Genomic DNA, 26,308 nt, shown 5'->3' with positions numbered 1-26,308 from the left:
CAACTACTATTAAACCCTAATTCCTATTGCAACTACTATTAAAGACAAAATATTACTCATACTATTACAATGGATGCCTTTGTTATCAGTTAATTATTGCAGTACTACTATTACGTAATAGTTACTATTGTCTCTGGTTTACTTTAAAACTGAGCAATATTGACAGAATATTTGACCACACACACAACAGGATCTTGAGCAATTAGTGATACAGACTCTCTTTTCACAGTCGGTGCATTGGATAGAGTCAAAGAAGGGATGATGAGGGCAGGGATTGAAACAAGGAGGAGGAGGAGGAGGAGGATTGTTCTCTTCATTAAGACCATCCACAAGCCCGTTCATTCCACCAATGGATTCCAGTGTCTTTTGTGAGGCTTGAGGATTAGCACCTTTAAATAACAGTGCTCTTGTGTGTGCTAATGAAGAAAGAGAAGGGAAAATGCATTATGCCTTATGTAGGTCTGAATCAGGGTTTCTAAACAGTATGGGCTTCATGAGCTGAAAAGCACTGCAATACAGTACATGGCATTTGGAGCAACTTTAGAAATTAGTAAAAAATCCAATTTTTATCGGAATCAGCTCAAACTTGCTACACAACATAAGAACATGTATATGTATCAGAGAAACTTATAAAAATGGAGATTTCTCTCCTAGTCATTTTTGGCAAAATTTGGTCAAAATCCCTGTGCTATAGTACAGGGACTTTCGTCCAGTTTTTGAGTAACTTTAAAAATTCGTAAAAAATCCAATTTTGATCGGAATCAGCTCAAACTTGCTACACAACATAAGAACATGTATATGTATCAGGGAAACTTATAAAAATGGAGAATTCTCTCCTAGTCATTTTTGGCAAAATTTGGCCAAGGACCCTGTACTATAGTACAGGGACTTTGGTCCAGTTTTTGAGTAACTTTTAAATTTGTAAAAAAATCCAATTTTGATCAGAATCAGCTCAAACTTGCTATACAACATAAAAACATGTATATGTATCAAAAAATTAATTATCAAACTCTCCTATTCATTTTTGGCAATACACATGAACTCAACCCCCTCAGCATTAATAGTTTAGTGTTAACAACTGGGTGTGGCTTGCTTGTTGTTATTATCATTATTATTGTCTCGTACATACCATAAACTCTTTCCATTTCATCTTCATCTGCAGCTTCTTTGATACCAACATGTACCTTTGATTGAACGGGGATGTATTCCTCAAAAGGATATGGTCGTTTTCTAGGGGCGGCGGCCATGATGATATGGGCGGGGTCTATTAATAAACACACGCCCACGTGCTATCACGTGGATAGGTAGCATAATGAGCAGCAAGAGCAAGTATATTCTTAAAACTCACTTTATTGAGGACTCTGTGAGTACTTGTCAATGCTATTCTACTCTGACAACTATTGTAGGCTAAGACTGCTGAAGGAAGCCTCAGCAATGACAATGAAGAGTCTTTATTTTGGAATTTTGATAAATTTGTGGAGGTAGTCAATTGTCATTCAATTTATTTATATTAATATATTTAAAAAGAAATTCCGAGTCGACATAGTCTCGCTAAGTTATTCTAGTGTGGAGTTTGACATGATTGGATTGGATCCACCAATTGCTAATGCAATACGCCGTATCCTATTAGTTGAAGTAATGTCGTTATTTATTTATTTATTTATATTTGTGCAGGTGCCTACTATGGCTATTGAAAAGGTTCACGTTATAAACAACACGTCCGTGATTCAAGATGGGGTGAGTGGCTGGTGTGACTAAATAAAAAAAGCAATTATATAAAAAATAGATATCAATGTATTCATTTCTCCTCATAACCGTCACACTCCGCCATTTCACAGGTTTTGGCTCACCGTATGGGACTCATTCCACTTTTTGCCGACCCTCGCAAGTTTTCATTTCTACCTCCAAGTTAGTTCTCCATCCACTGATTTAATATTGTCCCATTAAAGGAACAGAGGATGCTCCCTTCCCAGAGCAGCTGACTCCACAGCACATGTTGGAATTTAAATTAAAAGTAAAGTGTAGCCGTAATGTCAATGCACCTAGTGATTCTGAGGATCCTAATGAACTATATATATCACACAAAGGTAGCAAATTATCAAAGTACATTGTACATGTATCTTTATTATTTGATATTATTGTATACTAGTCACCTCTGGAGATATGAAGTGGGTCCCAATCGAGGATCAGTCACAATTGGTGAGTATTATGCTATAATAACAGTTTATCATTTCTTTTTTTTCTCTTTTTTTATTTTATGTACACTCTCTCTTAGTTCTCAGTGCATGATATAAGACCGGTAGATAAAGACATATTGATAGCTAAACTTCGTCCTGGACAAGAGATTGACCTTCGTCTGATTTGTGTCAAAGGTATTGGAAAAGATCATGCCAAATTCTCTCCAGTTGGTAAGCACAAGTACAATCTGTATTAAAGATTATTTTCTTCATTACTTGTGCACAAAGCAACTGCTTCGTATCGTTTATTGCCTGAGATTACACTTACAAAACCAGTCGTGGGACCAGCTGCAGAGAAACTTGCCAGTTGTTTTTCTAAAGGTGTCATTCGTGTTCAAGATGTATCAGGTGTGTCTTCTTGTCCTCTTTATTGCTGATACTTTCTCTCTGAAGGACAAAAGAGAGCAGTTGTGTCAAACCCAAGGAGAGATACTTGCAGTAGAGAAGTATTAAGACATGAAGTAAGTCAAATTGAATTTTTGAGGAAATTTCGACAATAGTTTTTGCTTCCCTAAAGGATTTAAAAGATAGCGTTCAATTGTCGCGTGTAAAGGATCATTTCATATGTAAGTTGATTTATTGTGACTGCATGTCATGTCAGTTTTGTCTTATTATCATCCATCACTCTTCATTCTTGCAATATTTTCGTTCATGGAATATTTTGTGATGTCTTTGCACGGTTTCTGTAATAAAAAATCACTTGATGATAATCTTCCTCTTCCCTTCTCCTCCTTTTATAGTTTCTGTGGAGTCCACTGGTGCCCTCTCAGCAGATACACTAGTACTGGAAGCTATTAGAGTCATGATAGAAAAATGCAATCATTTCATATCGGAACTTGATCGCATTAATGAATGAAAACTATATATTAAATACTGACAATTAACTTTCAGTTTTTATTATCGAGTGAGGCATTATGGGATGAGTCTTGTATGCTTGTTATGCGTGTTTGTCTCTCTGTCTGTATCTTTTGTGTTATCAGCTAGTTGTGAGTTGTGACTCTCTCTGGCTGATACTTGTTGTATGTTGTATACAAACCAATCAAGTTGTTTGCAGTACACGTTCCTTAAACTTCATAATCAAACCTTTGATCACAATTGATTATAACAAAACAGTGGGAGACCAAACAATTTCATTATTCACACTCCTATCTGTCTCTGTATGACTATAGTATAATAAAAATCTATTGTTACTTCTCTTTTTTTTAACTTTCCATTACTTCCTATCCATTCTCTTTCCTTCCCCCTTTATCAGTACATGCATTAATCACATGATCTTATTTGTGATATATAACTTGTAAGAAGTTGAAAATCTGTTGTATCTACAGTAAGTAATGTGCACCTTCTGCCCTTTTCCTCTTCCATTCACATGTGATCTATATGTACTAGATTATCAGCTTGACTGCCTGCTATTGAGGAGTGTCCACATTTCTATGTTATACTCTACAATGCCCTCTCTCTGTCTGATAGGCAACATTAATGCATCTAAAACCTTGTATAATGCTAGAAATTTTATAATGGGAGTGACAGACATATGATTATGCTACATATTTATTATAAATATTGTAAAGTGATTGAGTGGAAGTGAGGTAGGTAATCAGTTTGGAACAGGATATTTGACTTGATTTTTTCCTTTGTAGTTGTGGCTTCCCTTTACACATTTCTAATACCTTTCACATCCATTCAATGCTTATAATAATATGACTGGGCCATACTACTGTGCATAGATAAATATGTAGTGGGTATGAGTACAATGTTACCCTAACAAGATTACACTTATTGATTGAAACATGCAAGGAATGAAAGCTGTGATGATATTGCAAAACTAATGCTACCATCATTCCCAATAATTATTATTATACATACACATGTCGTGTACCATGAAATGAAAGCTATGTATGACTGACAGGTGCTACAGTATAGTTTGAGTATGCTGGTGATTTGTGTGACATTATTTTACAGTATTGTTATACTATGCTATGTAACTTTGAGGTATGTTTACAATGCAAAAAGTATTACTAATACTATGATCCAGCAACATAATAGACCTGAAATCTACATGTAGTTCCATTTTGTACTTATTTGTAACTATTTTGTAGCTATTGATATTCTTGTGTATCCTCCAATCCTATTATTTTAAATATTTTGAATTTCTGTCCCACCAACCACCTGTTGTCATAGATACAGAACCAGCCTTACCAAACAATTGCGCGTCATTAAATACCCCATGGCTTCTGTTGACTGACAATCCTAAGATGCTCCCAATTCCTTTTAAGTCAAGGGCTGCCTTATCTTCTAAAGACGTGCATAGCCAAGTGTTTTGAAATGTGCAAACGTGTCATCGGAAAAAATTTCTAGCGTCAAAAATATTTACTACTATTGATGTATCGACATTAATTGGTGTGGATGAATGAGGGGTGGTGTGATTTTTAAATAAGTTAAGACTTGCAGTGTATGCAGTGGAGTGGGTGGTTTTGCCCATACATGTACATGTATATAATGACGATAATAGAAGTTCTCTCTTTCCATTTAATATTTTTATTAAAGATTAAATAGTATAGTCAACATCTGATTAGGATAATAATAATGACAAAAGAGATTAAGGAATCACAATAAAATGAGAGATGATATGCAATGAATATAATAATACATGAATAAACACACACACACACACACACACACAAAGTGGTATTTTTAAGAGCAACAGCAACACTAAATAACACAATAAAGGATGAGTGATAAACATAACTGAACACAATCGGGTCTACCAGTACAGGATTGCAATGGGATAATATACATTCTGTTCATTTTAATGATGATAATAGTCTCAGGGCTAGCATAAAATGATAACTAGATAACAATATAATACGAGAGAGTGTTGCTCATCTTCCCTGTACCTCATCTACTACACGTGTATGACCTCAGGGTCAGTGTTGGAGATTCGAGGCTCTATTGAGGTCTTCCTTGGGAGCGATCTAAAGTCGTACTCAAACAATCCGTCACCTGAAGTAGAGCTACACCTTGACTCGCCAATGTAGAGCATTGTCTTAGTCATTGGGGATGGGGTAGCAGCTTCGTTAGTATAATCAATGCCCTGGTGTGAGACAACAGTAAGAGGGGACTGTGGGATAGGGCCAATCTGGTGGTGACGGGGAGAATGACGCTTCGACCGTCTATCCAGCGACCCGTAGCATTGACCTTCGTCTATTGGCTGAAAAGAGACCGGGAGTGCTTTCCTTTTTAATGGAGCAGACACGGGCTCTTGCTGCTGCTGTGTTGGTTGACTGGGGCGTGACGGAGTATCAGCTACTGTCGTCAGAGTGTAGCAACTAGCGGCAATGGGAGCCTCGGGGAGGTGAGTGTAGGAGTGATTAATGATGTGTAGGTTATCGCAACTAGTGCTCCTGGTGGTCGTGTGTGAGCCTGGAAGAGGGCTAGTGTCGTTATTAGGAATAGTGCTGTGTCTTTGGTGAGGAGAGGAGTAAGGATGAGGGCTGCCATTTTGAGAGCGCTGAGCACGTCTCATCTGAGCATACCGAGAGGAACTACGGGTGAGGAGGTAGTAAGTGGGCTGACAGCCAAGAGTAGGCTTGTGTCTCTGCTTGCAGCAGGACCAACCGTTTTTAGTAAAAGCACCGGGATGATAGTGCATCAGCATCTCTTGATTGAAATAGCAAGCTAAGGAGGAAGAGATTGAAAGAGAAATAGTAAAGGATGAGTCAAAGCATAGATACATATACGGTCAAAATCATACTGAAAATTATACACATTAAAACTTCAAATACATTGTTGTATACAAAAGATCAAATTATTGACTAAACTGATTTCTACATATAGCTAAGGGATAGAGGCAAAGTTTTGATAAACAAGCCAGACAAGTCAAAACAGTGGAGCCTCACATGACCACTATTATAATGATGTAAGCCTGGTTTACACAAGGGACGGTGGGATTAAACAGTGCGTATCATAAGAACCCACCCTCCCTACCACAAAGACAGTTCCCTAAGGCAAAAGGGGAAATCTCATACTACAACAATGTACATGTAAAAATAATAACAAATTATTAATATTACAGTTCTTATTGCTAAATATAAGGCTATAAGTGTCGCAGGGATAACAATATAAAACTACTGTCTTGTATCTATAACAGCATTACAAGTCATTATAGGCTCCAATTATAGAAGGGAGTTGCCATACAGGACTAACGTTAATACAATAAGGCATATGATATTATCAAGCAAAGCGTGTTAGGGTAATGACATTTAGCGACATATGTCCGTTCTCCTTCATTTGGATCTTCCTTTTACCTTGTCTGATGGCTGATATCCATTCGGTGCACTCCTCCAAGTCTCTTCCTGTTATGTAGAGTGTGACGTGTCCGTGTTTCTTTGATTGATAAATGACCTAAAATACACATATACTAGATAACACTATTGTAATAGTAAAACTAGTGCACAAACATGTCACACACACACACAAACACACACACACACACTAAGGATTATTTTTAAAATGACACACATGCTCATGCACAGATGCATAAGTAAATTCTTTAGATAATTATTATGTGTACACAACATTATAACATTGATACACTAATAGTAAGGGACATCATTATGAAGGAAAGCATGAGAGAGAGAGGCCAGGAATCAATCAATGTTTATAATACAATGTGTGTGAATTATAAAACTGAAGCCAGAGAATGTCTGGAGTCAAGTCAAAAATCACTGCCATTCAAGGGAAGATAATAGAAGCAGCTAACCCACTCCCCCCCTCTCTCTCTCTCTCCTTTTATTCTATAGGTATTATACAAGGTACTAACACAGAAAGTGCTATCTTAAATGAAAATGCTCCAGTTATGTAATATTGCATATCAAGTATCAAAAATCAAAACTGTCTATTGAAAAACTATTGTACACTGTCCATTGTATACTGATAACAGTGATTGATCTGTCAGTGTATGCAAAATAAAGCAGGTGGACCAGGTGGTTTACATTCCCCTCCTGATAGACTTAACACAAAGCAGCTGTACAGGTTTTTCATTTTTAAAGAGAGGATGGTACCGTACATGTGAATCATGCAGAGTGTAGTGTGTACCCTTGGTGGTAAGGATAAAGGCTAATGACAGTTTAAAGAAGCTAGTATACACGTCACATATTTTCTCATCCCAGTGTACATAGCAGAACAATTACTATCAGAGAATTGTCACAGATTCTCTCCCCCTCACACCTCAGTATAATCTTACCTGTAGTGTATGTGCCAGCCCAAGTGCTCCTTGCTCCACATACTCGATAGCCTTCACTGACTCAATGGGTATACGTCCTTTGATATGGCCTATCTTCTACAAAGAGAAAAGTGCATTTAATTTACAGCATGGCACGATATTGCAACATTGCATGATTCTTGTCGCACAGCCTCAAAACTCACGTCTAGGGTTCCAGAATAATAAGAGAGTGTCTGGTCGGTTAGTATGAATACTCTATGCTTGAAATTAGGTCTGGTGAATCGGTGGAGACCCTGCGAGCGCTTCCAGAGCCCTGCGATCTTCACGCCACCAGCGGTAGGGCTGGAAGCAGCGGGCTGGCGCCATTCCTCAGTCTCGTTCATTATTATTTAGAGATATCAGGAGAGAAGATACTAGTATATTCAATAGAAAGATGCGCTCGGAGCCTCTTTTGGAATCCAGTCCAAATTGGAAGATTTGAAAAATCGCTTCCCTTTTCAACACATGTTGTGTTGGGCGTGGCCAATTCACTAATTAATTAATTTGGTTTTATTAATCGATCAATGAATAATAATGAGATGCATGATAAAAATCAATTTGGTTCATTTGCTAGTCTTTTTTCTTCCCTCTCTCGTAGTTGCTCCAGCGTTAAAAGAGCAAGACCAATCTGTTCTTCCTACCAACACAAAAATATGCAATAGATACATGCAAATCAATGTAATCGCCCACTTTCTTGAAAGGCTGTGCCATTTGTCTTAGAAAACGCTTGCATATCTATACCAAGAAATATAAAACAATATTGGCATCAATATCCGCTCCATGCATCAAATGAAAACTTCAAATATTATAGGCATGCATCATACCTCATGCCAATACTATTATTATTCATATCATTAAACAAATGCAAACATTATCATCCCCTTACAATTAATAACAATGCTTCAACTTTCCCATGCATACACAACTTAACGTTTGCTAGTTTAAAAGGAGTTGAGTACACATTTATACAACTTCGATGCCAAACCAAGCTAACCCACACTTGTATTATAACAGATGAGATTCCAGAGAAGTTGTACACTTGCCACCTGCAGTAGTTTCATAACCACAGCTTACTCTGTGTCCATGATTCAAGACATCCATTCAGAAATGTACTCTTTATGTCGTAACAAATAACAAATAGGTTCAACACTATATTTTGGTTTCAAATCTTTTCTGATAAACACTTAAATAGCTTAATAAACAAGCCATTCATCATATAAACACGTCTTTATATAGGACTAAACTCCAATATTATGTACACAATATACCCAATGTAGATAATACTGTATTCTACATAGAGCGTGAAACCTATTTAGACCTCTTATTTATAAAATGCATCATTAAAAGAAAGTTCATGTGATACATTATCAGACAAAGTTAGTTTTTGGACTAGGTAGAGTTTATGCAATAGCTACAATGTGTATCTTTAGAGGTAACAATCATCAATCCATTGTACTTTCTCAGTTAATAATGCATTTTGTGAATTGGCCTTTTAACAGCCCTAGCCTATGGCACAAGGTTGTAATAATAATAATAATAGTAGGACAGTAATTAAATACTATCACTTTAGCATCATTTCTTTCATGTAAAATTTGCCTTTAGCAACAATCATTTAATATTATTCTGTGTGTGCATGCAAGAGTAAAGTACAGTCTACTGATCTCATTTAGTGTGTGGACTAGTTAGTACGGGTTGATTGATTAGTACAGTATAGCTTCTCAATACACAGACCTGATGGCATCACATTTTACGATGTACAGATGCACATACACAGACCTGATGGCAATCATGGTATCACACTTTATAATGCACAAATACCGGACACATCACATGTCAATCAATGGACTATCTCTCTCTCTCTCTCTCTTTGTGGGTGTGTTGTACCAACAATATGCCGGACTACTAGACCAATATGTATTATATGTACCTCTCTCCTCCCTTCCTTCCTCTCTCCTTCTCTCATCCTTTCCCTCTCCTTAACTACATGATCACTACACTACATGTACATGTACATCAATCTTACGTGAACAGATTCTTCAATGGAAAGGCTACAAACAGCGTCACTCAAATGCTCCTATACAAACACAAGCAATAGGTCAATCGTCATTTTACCCAATAAGGCATCACAATAGTCATTACACACATACTACAAGGATTGAGGGAAAGTGTGTGTTGTTTGTGTGTGCATTCTTATGTGGCAATGTCAGTTATGATTGTGTCTGCTGGTAGAAAACACATTACAGATGACTAGATGCGAATGAACTACCTGTATCCATTTCGGTAGCTTTCCCTTCTTATCACTGCGTCCATATCTCTATATATGAATATATAGGCTAAATAATGCATTAATATCACTGAGGATAAAATCAGATGCAATTAGCTTCCAAATATACTGATGTCATGCAAGTGGTTGGTGCTAATAGTCTATGCCAAGTCTTAATAGTGCTTCCTATGTATATGTACATCTGGACTAAGAGTGGCCCTCACCACAAACTGGTAATGTTATATTACAAGCATCCAATAGTATAGTGTATTGCTACATGCTGTTAATGAAATTACATTACTATTTTAATAGTATTTCTTAATAACAATGCATCGTTGATTATTTAAAATTTCAACTACTAAAGAAATGCATACACAAAATCAGTCATCTTTATTAAAGCAACCTATTGTAATATAAACACATTTTGTATCTCTCTAGAAATAATCATGTACTTGTCACGATTATCATCCAGCAAGTGTTTTCCCTAGGGAGATCAACTAGTAGACAAAACCACAAAACTGTTTTGCAATGATCCTTGTCAAAACTGGTAGTAAGGCAATGCTAACTCAGGCCAATCGTGGCAACAATAACACAGGTCGAACATGTACATATAGAGTATACAGGAGGAATGGTGAGTCAGAAGCAGCTGGACAGCTGTGCAATACCTTGCCCACTCACTCTGGCCACTCACCTTATCAGCAAATACCATAATACCATAATCTGTTTTACCTCTCAAAGCTCTGCCAATACACTATAGTAGAAACAATCAAAAATGAATTAATTCACGGGATAGAGTGGGATGAAGCTAGAGTAAGAAAGATAGGGGGGAGGAAGAGAGGGTAATAGGGCACCTGTGCAGAGTTTCTCATTGCGTCAAATGTCAAGAAATCATTCTCCCTGATCTGGAAATTGTCCCTTAAGAACTCAAGCCTTGCCTATTATGGTAAAATAAGAGAAATGTATAAATGTTTAAATAAAAATAAATAAACGAAACACAATAATAATATTTATGCCAAAAAAGGCCAGCCACCCATGCGCTTCACAATTGAGTGATAATTTCTCAAGAGTGATTTAACATGTCATTAAACCTGCTACCCACAACTTAGATCATTTTAACCCACACAAAAAACAATGGAACCATATTGCGTTACACATATCATAGATACAAAATGTACATATATGTATGAGCCTACACATTTAGGCCTAGTCAAGTGTGTCACTAATCACATGCTGAACGATAAAATCATTGGATAAACTCATTGTAGTAAACTTTCCTTTAAAAGTAAATCCAACACGCATTCACTGGTTATAGAACACACACACACAAACAAACACAGACATAATTATACTCCCCCGTGACAGCTCACAATCTCCATACTCTACTATCAGAGTCTGGATCATAGACTCGGATATACTATAATTATAATAGGACCAACTACAGTCTGGGTCTGTTTACTATAACCTACTGGACACAAACACTAACATACAACAGTGCTCCCATTGTTCTATTTAATCGCCATACATTGTGTGATGGCTGCGATCTGTATAGTGACTAGTCTCAATTCCTTGTATACATGTACACAACTTGATTTTTAACACTAACACTATTAGTAATAATAATATATACCATCCCATTGGACAATACCTTTAGTATCCTACTCTGTGTATATACGTACGGTATGCCTATCATTATGACGGCTCTCCCGTAATGATGATCTATTATGAGAATGTATATAGAGAAAGTGAAGAATAGTAATGATGCATGTAAACTTCAAAGAAGGTGAAAGTTCAAAGAGAAAGTGTTTTCATTGTGTCAAGGTCAGTGTTCCGTCAGAGTTATCATTGTATTGAATAGCTGACAGGAGGAGACAAACAATATCTCTAATCACTGCCAAAACTGATTGTCAAGTACAAACAACTTCCACAAACACAACAAATAAATATATCAATAAACTGTATGCTACTGGTGAGCATTTTTAGGATAATAATAACAATGATGATAATAATTAGAAATTTTAAATTACCAAAATCGACACCTTCTGATACTTTCCCCCTAACAACAGAAAGAAGAAGAGCCCCACGGCCATTTTCACAAGCCTATGTGTACAATATATACAATAACTAACTGTGATGGGGTACGTGTAGAAAGAGAGAGAGAGAGAGAGAGATAGTAGTGGAGAGATTAAAGGTCAAAATGATATCACCAAGAAGTGATATCTCACAATTAGATAACAGTGAAAGTTAACTCAAATGTTGAAAGTAAACAAGCCACATAAAAAGATAAGCATAATACAAAGAATTAGCAGAGAGGAAAGAGAAACAAAGATATGGATTATTTTTTCACCTTCCTGTAATTATTGAGAGCCATGTTCATCTCAGCGTTATCAACAGTCTCCACAAAGACTAGCTTATTTCGCTGTATCTTTGACATCAAGCCCTGATCAACCCATTCATGAACTGTCTGTTCCTATAGTGCCCTTCACCATAGCAATACATATGGGCTGATTGTACTAACCATGTACTCGTAAGATGGAAAGAAAGCAACAATGCCATCAGGTATGACCGATGAAAGCTCAACCACAACATTACCATAATTACGAATTATTGCTAAGAGGGAGAGAGAGACAGAGACAGAGAGAGATTTACCATGTGTACATACAATAGTAGGGTTTGTACCAGTGTCTCCTCTCTCTTCAAATTTGGTAGTTATAGATACTTGATCATTACCACGGGCTACAATCTAAGCACACAGAGTGAAACACAACCACATCAAATAGAGCACAGGGCACCTTATTGTAATGTACATAAGAGTGATGCGTGAATATGTGAATGGTATATGAGTGTGTATGTGTGTTACTGTGTTTACTATTGGACAGATGCAAGGTCTTGCTAATGATATGCCATAAGAACTGAGCAGAGCTGGTTGAAACCTGAGGAGTCTAGGATACATGTCTAGAGGTGATATTGTCTTCAGGGAAAGAGGGAGGAAATGTGGTATATAAGGATTAAGGAGGTAGAAAACAATAAAAGAATTAATAAAAAAATAATAAATAAGGAAGAAAATGAAATAAGAGGGAGAAAATGAATAAGAGAGAGAGAGAGAGAGAAAGAGTATTGTCCCCCTCTTATTCAACAGTGTACTATGTGCTTACAGCTGATGTGAGAATGACTGATGTATAATGATCAAAGACTGGCTTTATGGCTATACCAGCGTCCATACAGCTAATATGGAAGGATTTATAATTTTATCTAAATGGGTAAGTGTATATTGACCTGAAGTGGAGGATGGGGTTAAAAATAGTAGGAGCACGATTATCAAAAGGCTCGATAATGAGACTGAAGCCTAATAAAGCAATGACAGTAATTTTAAAATAATGTTTTTAAAAAAGAATTCATGTGGGAACATTATAACCACCTTCTGTGTAAGTCGAGACTAATGTAGCAAAATTGGCTACTTTAGTAATGGCAGAATAATCAGATAATTCTAATAATTGGAGAGTCTGTAACATGAAGTGTAACCTCTCAGAACAAAACCTGAGAAAGGAGAGAGTTTTCTATTGAACATACAAAAACGTAATACCTCAATGGCTTTCTATCAATGCAGACTGTCGAGTAGATATTTTGAAGAAAATATTTTGGAGTTTCAGAAACGACATGTCTCGCCAATAATCTTGACTATTAAGGTTATGAATAAAACTATTATAAAGCATCTCTTGTTCCTCTACCTTTAAATATTCAGCGAATCTCTTCATGAAGAGCAAGAAGTGCTCACCACGTCTCATATTACCAGGCAGAGCCTCTTGGAGCACATCGTCAGGGAGTACTATAAAGTGTCATCATACAATAAATATACTACAGTCTGTTGATGGTTTATTGAAGGGTTTCCCACAGGATATTGGCATAGTGCTTCTTGTCAGTGGATTGTAAAGTTGCTGAAAAATTGGGTAGAAGGCCCTGTACAGGGTATTTCGACAAAAATCACAAGAAAAAAATTCTGCATTTTTATAAGTTTTTCTGATGCATATACATGTTCTTATGCTGTGTATCAAGTTTTAGCTGATTCCAATCAAGTTTGGATTTTTTATAAATTTTTAAAGTTGCTCAAAAATGGGGCCAACGACCAAAGGCTATAGCCTTTGGTCTCGGGCCAAATTTTGACAAAAATCACAAGGAGAGAATTATGCATTTTAATAATTTTTTCTGATGCATATACATGTTCTTATGCTGTGTATCAAGTTTGAGTTGATTCTGATCAAATTTGAATTTTTTATGAATTTTTAAAGTTGCTCAAAATGCCATGTACTGTATTGTAGTGCTTGTCAGCTCATGCCATTTAGCTCACTTAGTATACTTTGTGGGAAACCCAGGTATAGTGTATAGTTTATTACCAGGATTAGCCAGCTGTATGTCATTCTCTCTCTCTTCTCTAGCCCGCCTTAGTCCTTCAACTAGTCTTTGGTACTCTTGACGTAATCTTTCCTCACCTAACCTGTCAACAAATGCTATAAAGTCAAGTTTTTTAATTCTCACTCTCTCAGTTTAGCTTGAAGATTGTTAATGTTAGCTGTACATTTCTCTAACGTCTTTCTCCCAATTGTGATACTCATTGACTCAATGCAAACATTATCTAAGATTAAAAATAATTATTATTTATAAATTTGAGATGGTAGGCAAATTAACATTTGCATTACCAATGTTGTGAGCTTCGTCAAAAACCACAACTGATTGCTGTGGTAGCCCCTTAGAGACAATCTCTGCAATTTTAGGATCGAGCAAGTAATGATAGCTGTACATGATGACGGTTGCATGTCCAAGCTATCATAAAATAATAATAATAATAATAACATTTTCAATATTATCACTATAATGTACACTGTTTTATTTATCATAATTTCCTCATTATTATTATTATTATTTTGATATTGAATTACCGTATATCTTGCTAGGTAATATGGACACCATCCCTTTGTCTGTCCTAAGCTCTTCAGGTCATCCTGTCACCAATCATGCAAATGAATCAAAGAGTGGAGGGTAAACATGCAATGAAGTACTTAAACACATTATTTTATATACATACCATGTCATATACTCCAGGCTTTAATGGGTCAACTCTACCCTTAACATCAAACTCCTGTGATAAAGAGGGAAAGGGGAGTGAAGGGGGAGAGAAAATACAAAGTGAAAGCAGCTAAAAAAGGAAGTCATTTACTCAAACCTCAAAGAATTGACAGACCGGTGTACTCTTATCAGCTTTGTGTTTCTCTCTAACAAAAGATGCTGTCAACTTGTAACACTCTGTATCAACTAGCTTCCCCTCCTTGTTACCAGCTATCTATAATGTACATAATATTTATTCCCCTCTCCATTAGCTCTCACCATTGGATGAATGCAAAGGTTTTTACGGGAACTGAGGGCCACGCCTAGTACGTTTGGCGTAGAACCAAATTCTGATTTATAAGCATCTAATAGTCTCTTTAGCTCAGACATTGCCTAAAATATAAATATGGTAGATTTTAGTGCTTAATTTTTTTAATTTGCTATTGAAATCAATTCAAAATTTCAAACACCTTGTTGATTTCTTGTACAGTCCTGGAGCAATAAATGAGTTTTTGAATGTGATGAGGATGAGCCTAATAATTAATTGATAATTACATTTCATTAAACTAATTATGATATACCTACCATGTGATAAGCAATGATGAGTGCCAGCAATGATACCGTCTTCCCAGTACCACAAGGCATCTCCAGTACACAGTGCCCCTACATGCATAATCATCACACAAAACATGAGAGTAGCATAGTTCAATGATAGTTGTGAACAAACCTTAGCATCTAGCGTGCGTTTGAGATCAAGCATGTACGTGTATTGCTCTGGGTATACATACTCATATGGGAATATAACAAGCAGACCATCTATATTGATCCTAAGGAATAAGAAAATAATTATTGTGAAAAAAACATCATTTTTCTTACTTCATTTTTTATTTACACGTGAAAAGTGGGTGGGGCTTACTGAATCACATATCCCATAGATATTAAAGAGTACTCTATTATCTATGCATATCCTGAAAATGAAACGAAAAATAAACGGAAAATGATTTTAGTAAATTCTTTGTTCATTTCCGTAAAAATTGATTGCACGGGGGAGGTTTTGCGCATGCGTAGCAATTTTGCGCGGGAACAAGCATGGAAGAAGATGGAGATTTTGTTTCTTTGAGAGTGTCAGAAATTCAAAGTAATCATGCTTTATTTTCATTGTGTTTTTTATTAAAATTAGGTCTATTATCTCAGCTTACCGGAGGAACTTGCCAAGACGAAGAGAGGATTGGTCTACTAGCTGAAAGGATCCTACAGATTGTGGAATCTCTCCCTTCCCATCTCTCCAATCCTACCTTATCAGGACAGCTGCACGTGGCAGCTGTAACTCTTTGGAATAAAGTCGTGTTCAAGAAATCAGATGCCTCTTTATCACTATCACTAAATGCTCAATGTAACATGTACAAGTATATATAATTATTATAAATTAACTTTCTCTCTCTAGTACGCCATGTTGCCCTATCTCTTGTTTTCCTTTGTGCTTCTCCAAATGAAAACTCGGCACAATTACTCAAGAAGCAAATCACGGTATAATTCTTACCCACTAATTACTGGAATTTTATTTTTGTTATAGATGGCAATTAAGACCGGAAGGGCCTGGCTTGGTAAATTAATATTAATTTTATTGATTAATATTTATAAATTTTGTAGAGTGTGATAATCCAATGATGGCAGAAACGTCTCTTGAACTTGCCAATCAGGTTATTAATGATAATAATATATTTTTATGAAGTAATTGTTGCTCTTAATACTTTATAACAGTGTTGGTTGAGATTGAGTAAAAGTTATGAAGAAGGATCAGTGCCTACTGATACCCTAGTACTTTATTTTAAGATACTCTGCTCTCAAATTGAAGCTGTAAGAGAAATGAAGAGAGATGAAATTAATCTATCTCTCCTTCTTTTCTTCAGTTCTTTGGTATTGGTAATCATGAGAAGGCTATTGAAATGGTCGACAAAGCAAAGGAGATTATTGGTACACAGGATAAAGATGTAACTCATAATGTAGTGCAGTGCAGTGTAGGTTGATTTACATATTTAGATGGGTCATTTATCAATGCTCTGCTATAATTGTGGACTACAAGAATTCCAGAATGAGAAGCACAGCAATGCAGTTCAATGGTTTAAGTAAGATACATGTCTGTATACTTACGTGTCTACTATTAGTATATTATCAGGATATCGTTTGTCTATTATTAGTATATTATGGTATCTTTTTTTGAAGGGAAAGCTATGACATTGGTCGTGGATGTAATGCAGTTGGAGCTGTTAAACAGGTTTTCCTAGTTTTAAAAATATTTTTTTGACTATTATTTTGTGCAGGCTCGGTCTTTACGTTTATTAGCAAAGTCCTATTTAGAATGGGATGGAACAAGCCATTGGCAGAAAGCTCTTAATGCAGTGGGTCAGTATTACACTCTCTATCTATCTATCTTTAGCTCTTTCTATATCTTTAATAGGACTGGCTAATTCTGAGCATTTTCATTTGTCTGGTCTTTTTCTCAAGCTATCCATATTGATGCAGTATGTGAAGCAAAAGGACAGAATTACTACAGGTAGTATGAATAAACTTTGTGTCATCTCTGTCTCTTTTTCTGCTTCTTCAGCTTTCAATGATGTTCTCTCTCATCCTGAACTCAGTCTTGACATTGGCTCAGCAGCTGTCAAGTTAGCAATTGAGAACAAACAGCCGGAACTAGCTTTCAATGCCCTCCAACTACTCAAGCAGACAATGAAATCTCCAAGTGACAGGCAAGCACTGCAGCAGCTACACCTGGTAAGAACCACTAGTACCTATATACAACATATACATGTATGTCATTTTAATGTAATGCATTATACATATGGTAAAGGGCCACTGATGATTATTAGTGTTACAAGTGTGACATTTTCTATACATGTGCATATTATGCATTTGATTTACATACATGTACATGTACATACATGTATTGCATATTATTTTCTTAGGAATTGCTATTGGATAATGGAATGTTTGGAGATGCTAAACAACTTATAGAAGAGTGCATCGAAAGTACATTTCTAACCTAGCTGTCTCTTATCTTTTAATTATAAACTCTCCTGTCCTATACTCTCTCTCCCTTCTTTAAGACCACAGTAGGTCTGATCCTCTGGATATGAAGACTATTCAACAGTTTCATATAATCTTATGGTCTCAAGCTTCAAAATCATACGATGTACTATAGAGGAGAGATAATAAATGTATCTTGAGTTGTATCTCATTATAGAAAGAAGACTATGATTCAGCTTTGGATTGGTATCGATATTCGTTGCTTCTCTTCCCATCTGATGCAAGCCATGATAAAAACATAGCCAAACTACAAGTATGCACATTCGATTCAAACGTATTCTCCACAGCTGCTCGTAATCCCTCTTTTTCATTAGAGGAACATTTCCAACTGTCACATTCAAATGGCCGACCTTAACAAAGCAAAGGATGCTATAGACCAATCCTTGTTACATGACAAAGAGTCTGCACACTCACATTATCTGGCATTTAAGATTGGAGTGTTAGTCAACAATACTGAACAAGGTATTTCTATCACTCACATGTACTATATATCCTAGCTCTTTTTTACGATAATGTTCCCTCCTTTCTAGCCCTCCAGTCATTGCAGATGATGATGGAGTGTGTCCAGGATGCCGATTTACACGGGCTCGTTGCAATGTCAGCTCAGCTTGCCTTTGAGGTGCATTTGTAAATGTATATCAGCTGTAGCATTATGAATGACTTGATCTTCAATTCTTCATATCATCAATATACATTCATAGAATCACAATAGAGACGTAGCACTGTATGCATTAGAGAACCTAGTCCAGACGTCTTCTAATCAACAGCAGGTGCTCACTTCTCTCAGGTCAGGCAACTCTCACATGCTCAATGACTTACTGCATACTCTAGGTGTCTCATTAGACTCAAACTGACTTTCTTTAAAAATGAAGACACTCCAAGCAATAAACTGTAACTACAATGTATGACATTATTATTATTATTATCATTAATTCCATGCTGTAGAGTTCATTTGTCGTCGCTGCTCAAGTACACTGAGCTTGCTAGTAATCACCTCACTGAGTGCGTGACTGGAAATGGTCCACTGGGTCTTTTGTCTTCGTCTCAGAAAGATGAGGTCCTCTGGTTTTCTAAGATAGCTTGGAATATTGCACTGGAGGCTGGGGATTATTATAAAGAAATGATGAAAGCGTTTGATATCTGCCAAAAAGTTTGTGCACTCATTCAATAATTATCCTATTTTATTTCTTTTTGTGTCTTAATTTTCTTTCTCTCAGCTGTATCACTTATTGCCTCATGATATTTCAATTGCCAATAGAATCAAGACGTGTCGCTTGATGTCAGCAGCTGCCGGACTGCAGGCAGCCAGACAGACGGAGAATAAAGATGAACAAGTGCATTCATTTATGTGTGTACCATGTATACTAATCCCCCCTCTGTCTCTTTCCCTTGCATTGTTAGGTTATAATACTAAAAGATGTCTTGTCTCATATACAAGGATGTAGGGAGTTCATTAATAGTAGAAGCATCAGAGGAGGAGGAGGAGCAGTAGACATGTCTCCTTCTGGGAATTCAATCCTCTCTCTTTTGTGTCTTTATGAATTTGAGACTCAATTAGTGCTAGGCTCACCTGATGCAGTTCATATTTTAGACGTGGTGAAGGCTTCCTGTCCCAGTCCTGATCCAAAGACATACGAGAATATTGCAGGTGGGTGTCTTTGGCCACATTTCACCAAAAATGACTAGAAGAGAATCCTATTATAAATCATTTCTACTTTTTTATGATAGCTTTGGCTATTCGTTATCCACTCAGAGATGGAAGTACTGCTCTAATTGTCAAGAAATCGCTTCAAATTGCCATTGATCTACATATGAATACTAATCCAAGGGATACCGAGAAATTAAGGTTTTAAAATCTTTACTACAATCACGTGATACAAGTTCTATTTTATTTCTATTCCTCAGTCATTGTACTCATAGCTTGGTTGATATATTATTGGCTAATGAGTATAGTACTGACATGTCTGCCAAAGAGGAAGCTAAACAGATCTTATTACTGACTTATAAACTCATCAGTGAAGATAAAGTATAGAATAGTGCTATACTATAAATTCCTTTTATTATCAGCCAATTTCTCTCTCCATTTTTCTCTACTACATAATAGTACCCAGAAATGGAGATAGCTTGGCATATGACCAAGACATGGAATACAGGGATCTATCTTTACAGGCAAATAAAATATAAAATATTGTAATTCATCTATTGTTCTCCTTCAGTATGATGAGACTCCAAGATGCAGAGCAATGGTGCTCTCTGGCAATGAAGTTTCTCCCTCATTTGTCAAAGACATTATGCAACACGTATCAGGATCAAGTAATACAGTTCAAAAATACCCTTTAAATATATGTACATGTAGATATAGGCATATGAGAAGATATTTAACTACACACAATGCCTTGCAACTGTGCTTATTAGTGTGTGTGTGTGTGTTTATGCCAGGAATATATTCCAAGAATTAACATGTGTACTATGCTGTACAGTGATATGTACACTGTATTCCATTTACATGTGTACTATGCTGTACAGTGATATGTACACTGTATTCCATTTACATGTGTACTATGCTGTACAGTGATATGTACACTGTATTCCATTTACATGTGTACTATGCTGTACAGTGATATTGTACACTGTATTCCATTTACATGTGTACTATGCTGTACAGTGATATGTACACTGTATTCCATTTACATGTGTACTATGCTGTACAGTGATATGTACACTGTATTCCATTTACATGTGTACTATGCTGTACAGTGATATGTACACTGTATTCCATTTACATGTGTACTATGCTGTACAGTGATATGTACACTGTATTCCATTTACATGTGTACTATGCTGTACAGTGTACATGTGTTGATATGTACACTATATTCCATTTCCAGTGTGTGTTCATATACATGTACATGTACATATAAGTCTTGATAGTAAATCAATGTGTGTAATAAATGCCTTTACTATACTGCTAGATGACATCAGTCTATACAGAGATTATTGATAAAATCTCTCTTGATGCTCAGAAACACCAGCTATAGCAAAGGGGAACATAAACATGAACGTGGGAACATTCAATCATCAAATCATGCAATGAACATCACTTCTACATTAAATCATGTATAGAATGATTATTTAAATTAAAAATAAAAAGGACAAAATATAAAAAATTGAGAAGGAAAGAAAAGGGAGAATTGAATAAAAGTGAACGTCACGTGATAAGGAGACACGTATGCACAGTTGAGTGCGGCATCACATGATAGTCACATGACTAAACATCCGACCGACGGTATACATTATTAATAATGGCACCACCGTCTTCATTATCATCAATAGCGTCTTGATTAGAGAACACCATGGGGGACTGTGGTTCACTACTTCCACTGGAATGTAGCAGCTGCTCATGTCTCACGCGATCCCAGTATCGTCTCTTTCCGTTTCTATACAAGTAATGACACCAACAGATACACAACAGAGTCACTAGTAGGAATAGAGAGATGGGGACGAGAGCTATGAACCAGAGGTAAGGAGATCGTGATGGTGAGGAGGTAGTGACTGTGGGAGGGTTTGTCGTATAATATGAACTGAGCAAGTCAAGTACGACTCCATTAGTCCAACCAAAGCCGGATTGTAATGAATATTCACCGCCTCCTCCTGGCTGACCTGACGCTGTGCAGTTATACTATAAAGAGAACACGATTATCGAGAATTAATAGAAATACATGATGTATGCTAAAAAAAATTATTCATAACTTCTCTCTTACTTTCTCAAACATTGAGTGGTTGTATTGTATCCATGCTTGATAATTGGACCTCAGCCAAGTCTCTGTGAGGTTTCTAGCTGCCTTGTTCAGTTCCTGGTCGTCGGCTCCTTCCCATCCTTTCACTAGAAACCACTGGAGAGGAGCCCAGGCATTAGGAAAGTCCCACTGCTGTCCGGTGCTGTTTTGAGACGTGGGGAGTCCTCCGGGGTAACCAAGGAAACCAAGGGATTTCAATCGACCGAGTGTCAGTCTTCCTTTAGTGTTGTTAAAGAGAGACTTATCAAGTGAGTAAGTGTAAAATGGAGTGAGGGATGAAGCATATACAGCATTGAGGTGGGACCCTTCTTCCAGTGACCAGTCCTTATAGAGTCCTTCTGTCTCCGCCCATAAAAGGTTCTCAAAGAGAGAATGTCGTCGAGTCCAGGCACTAGCATAGTCTTCGGCAAAATCATCAAAACCTGAAAATACAATAAAATTTAATTTAATGAGTCATCAAAAACACACTGTGTTACCAGTGATTCTGTGGAGCTTATACAGCAATATCTCATTAGCTCCAAGTATAGCATTGAGATCCACTGGTATTATACTCTTGGCTCTCATCGAAGACAACTGACCCGCCATTGGTCCGCTGGTTGAGAGCCATCTTGAGCTAAAATCCCAGCCAGACTCAGCAGCTGACATTATATTTGAATAAAGCTCGGGCTGTAGCTCTGTATTTAGATTTGAAATGGATGTTAAACAGCAACAACAATGCTTCAATTATACCTTCAGATACTTCACTAGCAGTTTCTATATCTTCTCTATAAGACTCTGGCCTACAAAAAAAACAATCAATCCAACATTACAAGATGCATGTACTTGGTATATTAAATGTACTCTCTTACCTTGGGACATTAGCAGTGGATGCATATCTATTAGCAGTACAATCACAGCCTGGTACATATACTGATCTATTGGTCATCCAGAACTGGTACTCTTTGTCCAGCATTGGTAGCATCTCCTTAACAAACCCGGTATCATTCGTTGCCTCATAGTAACTGTACACCATCCACGTTAGAAGAGGAGGCTGGGATCTCTTAGTATAATATACCCTACCACCATTTGGGACAAAGCCATACCTTTGAAGAGGTAAGTGTTTATTAATGGGAGTTAGCTCTGTCTCTGTTTGCATACCTTTCAATCAAGCTACCCATGTTTCTAATCATTCCTTGTGTTGTATTGAACATTTCACATAGAAGTAATCCTTTGATGATCCAGTAGGAGTCCCTATACAATAACATATGTCAACACATTAACATGACAAAGGTACATGTACATGTACATGTACTCATACATGTGTACAAAGCATGTGTACATAAATGAGTAAGGGAGGGAGGGTTATACCCACCAGTAATAGAATTCAATAAATCTTCCACCAGGTGCTATAAAAGGATTATTGACCGCCAATAGTGAGTGTCTTGATGAATGCTGGTATACTGACTGGTTTAACTATATTCAATAATAATAATCATAACACACACTAATAATGGCACTATATTCCCAAAAACTAGCATCCGTACTATCTTGTATAGTGTCATTAATATTTTTACTTTTTTCCCAAATGTTTTCCATAGGCCATTAAGACTTGATGCCCACTCCTTGTACTGCTCATTGCTAATGGAGTCAATAAACTTTGGACTATAAAAATGAAAGAGGAGGCATTGTTCAAACAAATAAGCAGCTGTGTTTATAGTGTGTACCTCTCAGTCCAGTCCGGAGGCTCCCATGGCATCAGATCAGATCCAGGTAAGTCAAACCATTCTTGTACGAACTGAGTTAGTGTGTCCACAGTAATGTTAGCCAAGTTATTGTAGGCAGATAATACAGTATCTAATAATAATAATAATATAAACTCCAAAATTTATTATTATATATTTCTCCTACTCTCCTTCTCTATATAAAATAACTTAACCTATTCTAATTTATATTTTTACATTTGTTAATAATAATAATAATAATAATAATAATAATAATAATAATAATAATAATAATAATAATAATAAAATATGGTGCATAAAAGAACTACAATCAACCAGCCATCATAAAATGCATTCTTTTTAGTATTTTATTATTACTATATTGCTACGTGACAAAAAATAAACGTTTACGCTAAATATGAAAGCAAAGGCAATAACAATCAAACAATGGTTGTCCACATGGATAGCTTGTGGTGATAATGATGACTATAGCAACAATTTGGGGAGAAGTAGAGATAAGTAATACACAATTTGTGACATGTGATATTATAGTAATTTCTCTCCTTTTAAACTGCCAACTCCACTCCATTTTAATTAATAACAGCTATGCATTACAAGTGACACAACTGATTTACTCTAGCATAATAATGTACATACATGTACATGTATGCAATTTTGCTGCTGTCACAACAATTACGAATCAATTCACTTGAATTAATAATTCCATAAGAATATGTGCAAATGCTATTCTTAAGTCAACATCCATTTATTAAGTAATATATACAGTGGGTGAAACATAGACTATTGTAATGAACAAAAAACAAGCAAACATCATTAGGTAGCCTTCAATCAGTAAGAATTAAAAAGCTGCTGTTACTATCATTGCTTAATGATGTGTGTCAGGTACAACAGGTATCTATGGTACAACAAGCAGGCGACAGATCCGATTATAGTAAATGGAGCTGAGATGTGTCACTTCCTACACATTCATGTCATATTTTCTTTCTATTCTCGGGAGAAATCTTGTTAAAAACAAATAATGGGTCACACAGCGGCACTCTCGCTGTTTCTATATGCAGTGCATATAAATCTAATTTCAGGACAACTGCTAATACAATAAATTATTAATACAAAAGAGAGGCATGCCGTGCATGCACATTCATGATCAGTTAGAGCATAACCACAGGCTATAGTATGCTCAAGTTTTCTTGTATGGTCCTACAACTCTCACCTGGATCGGCTCTCATTGGCATATCTACAAATCTCTTCGAGTCCTGGAATACTTCCATCGTTTGTATGTCGTCTAAAAGCTCTCCATAACAATACACGGGACTGAGAGAGAGAGAAGGAATGGCGGGATTAGAGTAGGACTGGGTAGGATACAGAGTGCTTTTTCTTACTTGTCACAGGCCTGTATGGTCTCGTTTTGTGTCTCGGCTACATAGAAAAGTGTTAACAGCGCCGACAGTGACAATGCGACAGATCTGAAAGCTGCCATTTGGACACATAGCCACACCTTCCACTCACACTATTATTTTATTTATTACTTTACATGTAGTATGAAAGTTTACAATCACAAAACAATTACAGCTCAATCCTTAACAATAGTATTTGATGATTACAAGCACACAAACATACACGAGAAGAATAAACTCTTGTTTATTTGGTCTTTGCTTTTCATTCTCCAGCAGTAGCAGTTGATGCTGATACTTGGAGCAAGAGGTTAGGCCTCTTCTCCATCTCCATGAACTGATCAAACTTGTCCTGAGAATTAATGCAAACTACTTCACCAGAGTCGCCCTGTCTGTATGCCATACTGAAATCCTTAATGTTCTGAAAGTTACCTTCCGTCCTTACTTTATTTAACAAGGTCTGTAGCGAGACTGGCTTAGGACAGGATATCCTTAGCAGCTGGCCTTGGCACGTTCCTTGAATATCAATGTCAAACGTCTCATTTGTAAGAGCATAGCTTCGTGCCCTTGAGCGATGGACTGTTGTAGGCTCATCTCCTTCATCTGCCTCCAACATTTCTTGCATTTTCCTTGCATCAACTTTATAAGAGAAAGGGAGTCCCTCTATGTGCGTCTCTGAGGTACTTGGGTTCTCAATTGGCTCTGGTGAGGACCTGGAAGGGGAGTCTTCAAGAGGCATGTCCTTACCAGATTCAGATGGCATATGTGACTCCCCAGCATAAGACATTGAGAATATCATGGAGGACCTTGGATCAGGCGAGTGGTCTTCTGGTGTGTAGCTCGTCTCAAATGGTTTCAAAGTCTCACGAGTATCATCAATAGGGGCACTGGGGTTGCTCTCTGGTTCATCAGTAGTAGTGGTAGTGAGGTCTTCAACGATATGAGTGTCATCTTTGAATTGAAGGTTCTTGATCATCCTAGCCACGGTCTTGTGATTATCAAGGTATCCAGGGCTCTCCTCTTCTATTATCTTCATTTGACGTAGTGTTGCTCCACTGTATGCCTCCCACAGTATCATTACTCCAGAGTTATCAAGAGACTGGCTCTTGTCTTCTTCTGTTTGAGGGAAGTCATCAAGTGGGTATCCCTCCAGCGGTGATTGGAAACCTTTAGCTCCACTAACAACCATACACTTTTCCTTCTGACAGGGTCCCTCGCAGGGTACCGTAATGAGGAACCTAAGGTACTGCGTGTAAGGATGGAAGTGCATTATGAGCTCCTGTTCATGAAATAGGAGGATGTGTCCAGTTGCCATTCCAACCCATACCACGTCCAAGGCAGGCGTCATGCAGGTCATAATGGCGTCATACTCTGACTTGTCTCCAATCCCAATCTGTTTCATTAGTACCTCCCTCACATCAATGTCGTACAGATGCTCTTCATTCTGTGTGTCCC

General features: G+C 36.9%; 6 protein-coding genes across 7 annotated transcripts; 2 read left to right on the top strand and 4 right to left on the bottom strand.

Annotated features, from left to right (window-relative positions):
- Positions 1-6: 6 nt before the first annotated feature.
- On the bottom strand, positions 7-1,270 carry LOC105312703 (uncharacterized). Its single transcript, XM_011405558.2, has 2 exons — positions 1,130-1,270; positions 7-416 (listed from the first exon to the last, which is right to left on the bottom strand). The coding sequence occupies exons 1-2, from the start codon at positions 1,245-1,247 to the stop codon at positions 139-141; spliced, it is 396 nt and encodes a 131-aa protein (XP_011403860.1). The 5' UTR covers positions 1,248-1,270; the 3' UTR covers positions 7-138.
- LOC100637834 (DNA-directed RNA polymerases I and III subunit RPAC1-like) lies at positions 1,239-3,332 on the top strand. 2 transcript variants are annotated; one of them, XM_003386462.3, is made up of 12 exons: positions 1,239-1,363; positions 1,407-1,481; positions 1,528-1,635; positions 1,675-1,737; positions 1,839-1,908; positions 1,950-2,087; positions 2,150-2,199; positions 2,276-2,408; positions 2,466-2,585; positions 2,631-2,698; positions 2,755-2,803; positions 2,978-3,332. In XM_003386462.3, exons 1-12 carry the CDS (start codon positions 1,313-1,315, stop codon positions 3,091-3,093), a joined length of 1,041 nt encoding a protein of 346 aa, XP_003386510.1. In that variant the 5' UTR covers positions 1,239-1,312; the 3' UTR covers positions 3,094-3,332. The 2 variants fall into 2 exon arrangements, with proteins under 2 accessions (XP_003386510.1, XP_019851836.1); XM_019996277.1 differs by having other exon boundaries at positions 1,528-1,737.
- Positions 3,333-4,756: 1,424 nt separating this feature from the next.
- On the bottom strand, positions 4,757-7,933 carry LOC105312702 (uncharacterized). Its single transcript, XM_011405557.2, has 4 exons — positions 7,662-7,933; positions 7,480-7,575; positions 6,542-6,638; positions 4,757-5,912 (listed from the first exon to the last, which is right to left on the bottom strand). Exons 1-4 carry the CDS (start codon positions 7,839-7,841, stop codon positions 5,140-5,142), a joined length of 1,146 nt encoding a protein of 381 aa, XP_011403859.1. The 5' UTR covers positions 7,842-7,933; the 3' UTR covers positions 4,757-5,139.
- A 67-nt stretch (positions 7,934-8,000) lies between these two features.
- On the bottom strand, positions 8,001-15,790 carry LOC100640621 (TFIIH basal transcription factor complex helicase XPD subunit-like). Its single transcript, XM_019996274.1, has 28 exons — positions 15,734-15,790; positions 15,585-15,684; positions 15,443-15,520; positions 15,328-15,390; positions 15,137-15,250; positions 14,976-15,092; positions 14,838-14,891; positions 14,692-14,754; positions 14,452-14,575; positions 14,291-14,387; positions 14,149-14,249; positions 13,486-13,583; positions 13,341-13,435; positions 13,176-13,294; positions 13,034-13,103; positions 12,913-12,982; positions 12,627-12,728; positions 12,437-12,500; positions 12,276-12,367; positions 12,105-12,227; positions 11,785-11,857; positions 11,406-11,476; positions 10,612-10,695; positions 10,452-10,511; positions 9,764-9,811; positions 9,521-9,571; positions 8,188-8,232; positions 8,001-8,134 (listed from the first exon to the last, which is right to left on the bottom strand). The coding sequence occupies exons 1-28, from the start codon at positions 15,736-15,738 to the stop codon at positions 8,051-8,053; spliced, it is 2,265 nt and encodes a 754-aa protein (XP_019851833.1). The 5' UTR covers positions 15,739-15,790; the 3' UTR covers positions 8,001-8,050.
- A 148-nt stretch (positions 15,791-15,938) lies between these two features.
- On the top strand, positions 15,939-21,008 carry LOC105312701 (testis-expressed sequence 11 protein-like). Its single transcript, XM_019996271.1, has 27 exons — positions 15,939-15,995; positions 16,038-16,250; positions 16,302-16,384; positions 16,431-16,461; positions 16,508-16,557; positions 16,619-16,714; positions 16,768-16,848; positions 16,898-16,983; positions 17,081-17,132; positions 17,179-17,260; positions 17,316-17,411; positions 17,463-17,632; positions 17,824-17,887; positions 17,965-18,050; positions 18,102-18,197; positions 18,259-18,406; positions 18,475-18,563; positions 18,646-18,731; positions 18,776-18,835; positions 18,890-19,094; positions 19,162-19,278; positions 19,346-19,592; positions 19,673-19,790; positions 19,850-19,970; positions 20,049-20,113; positions 20,161-20,257; positions 20,917-21,008. Exons 1-27 carry the CDS (start codon positions 15,947-15,949, stop codon positions 20,980-20,982), a joined length of 2,754 nt encoding a protein of 917 aa, XP_019851830.1. The 5' UTR covers positions 15,939-15,946; the 3' UTR covers positions 20,983-21,008.
- Positions 21,009-21,048: 40 nt separating this feature from the next.
- LOC100640494 (trehalase-like) lies at positions 21,049-25,120 on the bottom strand. Its single transcript, XM_019996272.1, has 11 exons — positions 24,842-25,120; positions 24,673-24,773; positions 23,445-23,574; positions 23,295-23,382; positions 23,093-23,193; positions 22,879-22,971; positions 22,590-22,823; positions 22,471-22,520; positions 22,218-22,415; positions 21,706-22,163; positions 21,049-21,623 (listed from the first exon to the last, which is right to left on the bottom strand). The coding sequence occupies exons 1-11, from the start codon at positions 24,937-24,939 to the stop codon at positions 21,213-21,215; spliced, it is 1,962 nt and encodes a 653-aa protein (XP_019851831.1). The 5' UTR covers positions 24,940-25,120; the 3' UTR covers positions 21,049-21,212.
- Between the last annotated feature and the right edge of the window lie 1,188 nt (positions 25,121-26,308).

Source organism: Amphimedon queenslandica, unplaced genomic scaffold, assembly GCF_000090795.2.
Source record: "Amphimedon queenslandica unplaced genomic scaffold, v1.1 AMPQUscaffold_13416, whole genome shotgun sequence".
Lineage (NCBI taxonomy): Eukaryota > Metazoa > Porifera > Demospongiae > Haplosclerida > Niphatidae > Amphimedon > Amphimedon queenslandica.
The sequence above is the reverse complement of the archived record's forward strand: the minus strand, read 5'-3'. Positions and strand labels throughout refer to the sequence as shown.

What these genes read in the sequence shown, in the direction of transcription:
- LOC105312702 (XM_011405557.2), bottom strand. Translation starts at nt 7,841, where the DNA reads ATGAACGAGACTGAGGAATGGCGCCAGCCCGCTGCTTCCAGCCCTACC. An exon ending in ATTATTCTGGAACCCTAGAC is followed by an intron (nt 7,576 to 7,661) that starts GTGAGTTTTGAG and finishes TTCTCTTTGTAG; the next exon opens with AAGATAGGCCATATCAAAGG. An exon ending in GATATCAGCCATCAGACAAG is followed by an intron (nt 5,913 to 6,541) that starts GTAAAAGGAAGA and finishes CTTCCTCCTTAG; the next exon opens with CTTGCTATTTCAATCAAGAG.
- LOC105312701 (XM_019996271.1), top strand. Translation starts at nt 15,947, where the DNA reads ATGGAAGAAGATGGAGATTTTGTTTCTTTGAGAGTGTCAGAAATTCAA. An exon ending in AAAGGACAGAATTACTACAG is followed by an intron (nt 17,412 to 17,462) that starts GTAGTATGAATA and finishes CTGCTTCTTCAG; the next exon opens with CTTTCAATGATGTTCTCTCT. An exon ending in CAGCTCAGCTTGCCTTTGAG is followed by an intron (nt 18,564 to 18,645) that starts GTGCATTTGTAA and finishes ATACATTCATAG; the next exon opens with AATCACAATAGAGACGTAGC.
- LOC100637834 (XM_019996277.1), top strand. Translation starts at nt 1,313, where the DNA reads ATGAGCAGCAAGAGCAAGTATATTCTTAAAACTCACTTTATTGAGGAC. An exon ending in CTCACTTTATTGAGGACTCT is followed by an intron (nt 1,364 to 1,406) that starts GTGAGTACTTGT and finishes CAACTATTGTAG; the next exon opens with GCTAAGACTGCTGAAGGAAG. An exon ending in TGTAAAGGATCATTTCATAT is followed by an intron (nt 2,804 to 2,977) that starts GTAAGTTGATTT and finishes CTCCTTTTATAG; the next exon opens with TTTCTGTGGAGTCCACTGGT.
- LOC100640494 (XM_019996272.1), bottom strand. Translation starts at nt 24,939, where the DNA reads ATGGCAGCTTTCAGATCTGTCGCATTGTCACTGTCGGCGCTGTTAACA. An exon ending in ACCATACAGGCCTGTGACAA is followed by an intron (nt 24,774 to 24,841) that starts GTAAGAAAAAGC and finishes TCTCTCTCTCAG; the next exon opens with TCCCGTGTATTGTTATGGAG. An exon ending in ACCACTCAATGTTTGAGAAA is followed by an intron (nt 21,624 to 21,705) that starts GTAAGAGAGAAG and finishes TTCTCTTTATAG; the next exon opens with TATAACTGCACAGCGTCAGG.
- LOC105312703 (XM_011405558.2), bottom strand. Translation starts at nt 1,247, where the DNA reads ATGGCCGCCGCCCCTAGAAAACGACCATATCCTTTTGAGGAATACATC. An exon ending in TGAAATGGAAAGAGTTTATG is followed by an intron (nt 417 to 1,129) that starts GTATGTACGAGA and finishes TTTCTTCATTAG; the next exon opens with CACACACAAGAGCACTGTTA.
- LOC100640621 (XM_019996274.1), bottom strand. An exon ending in ACCTTTGCATTCATCCAATG is followed by an intron (nt 15,093 to 15,136) that starts GTGAGAGCTAAT and finishes TGTACATTATAG; the next exon opens with ATAGCTGGTAACAAGGAGGG. An exon ending in CGGTCTGTCAATTCTTTGAG is followed by an intron (nt 14,892 to 14,975) that starts GTTTGAGTAAAT and finishes TCTTTATCACAG; the next exon opens with GAGTTTGATGTTAAGGGTAG.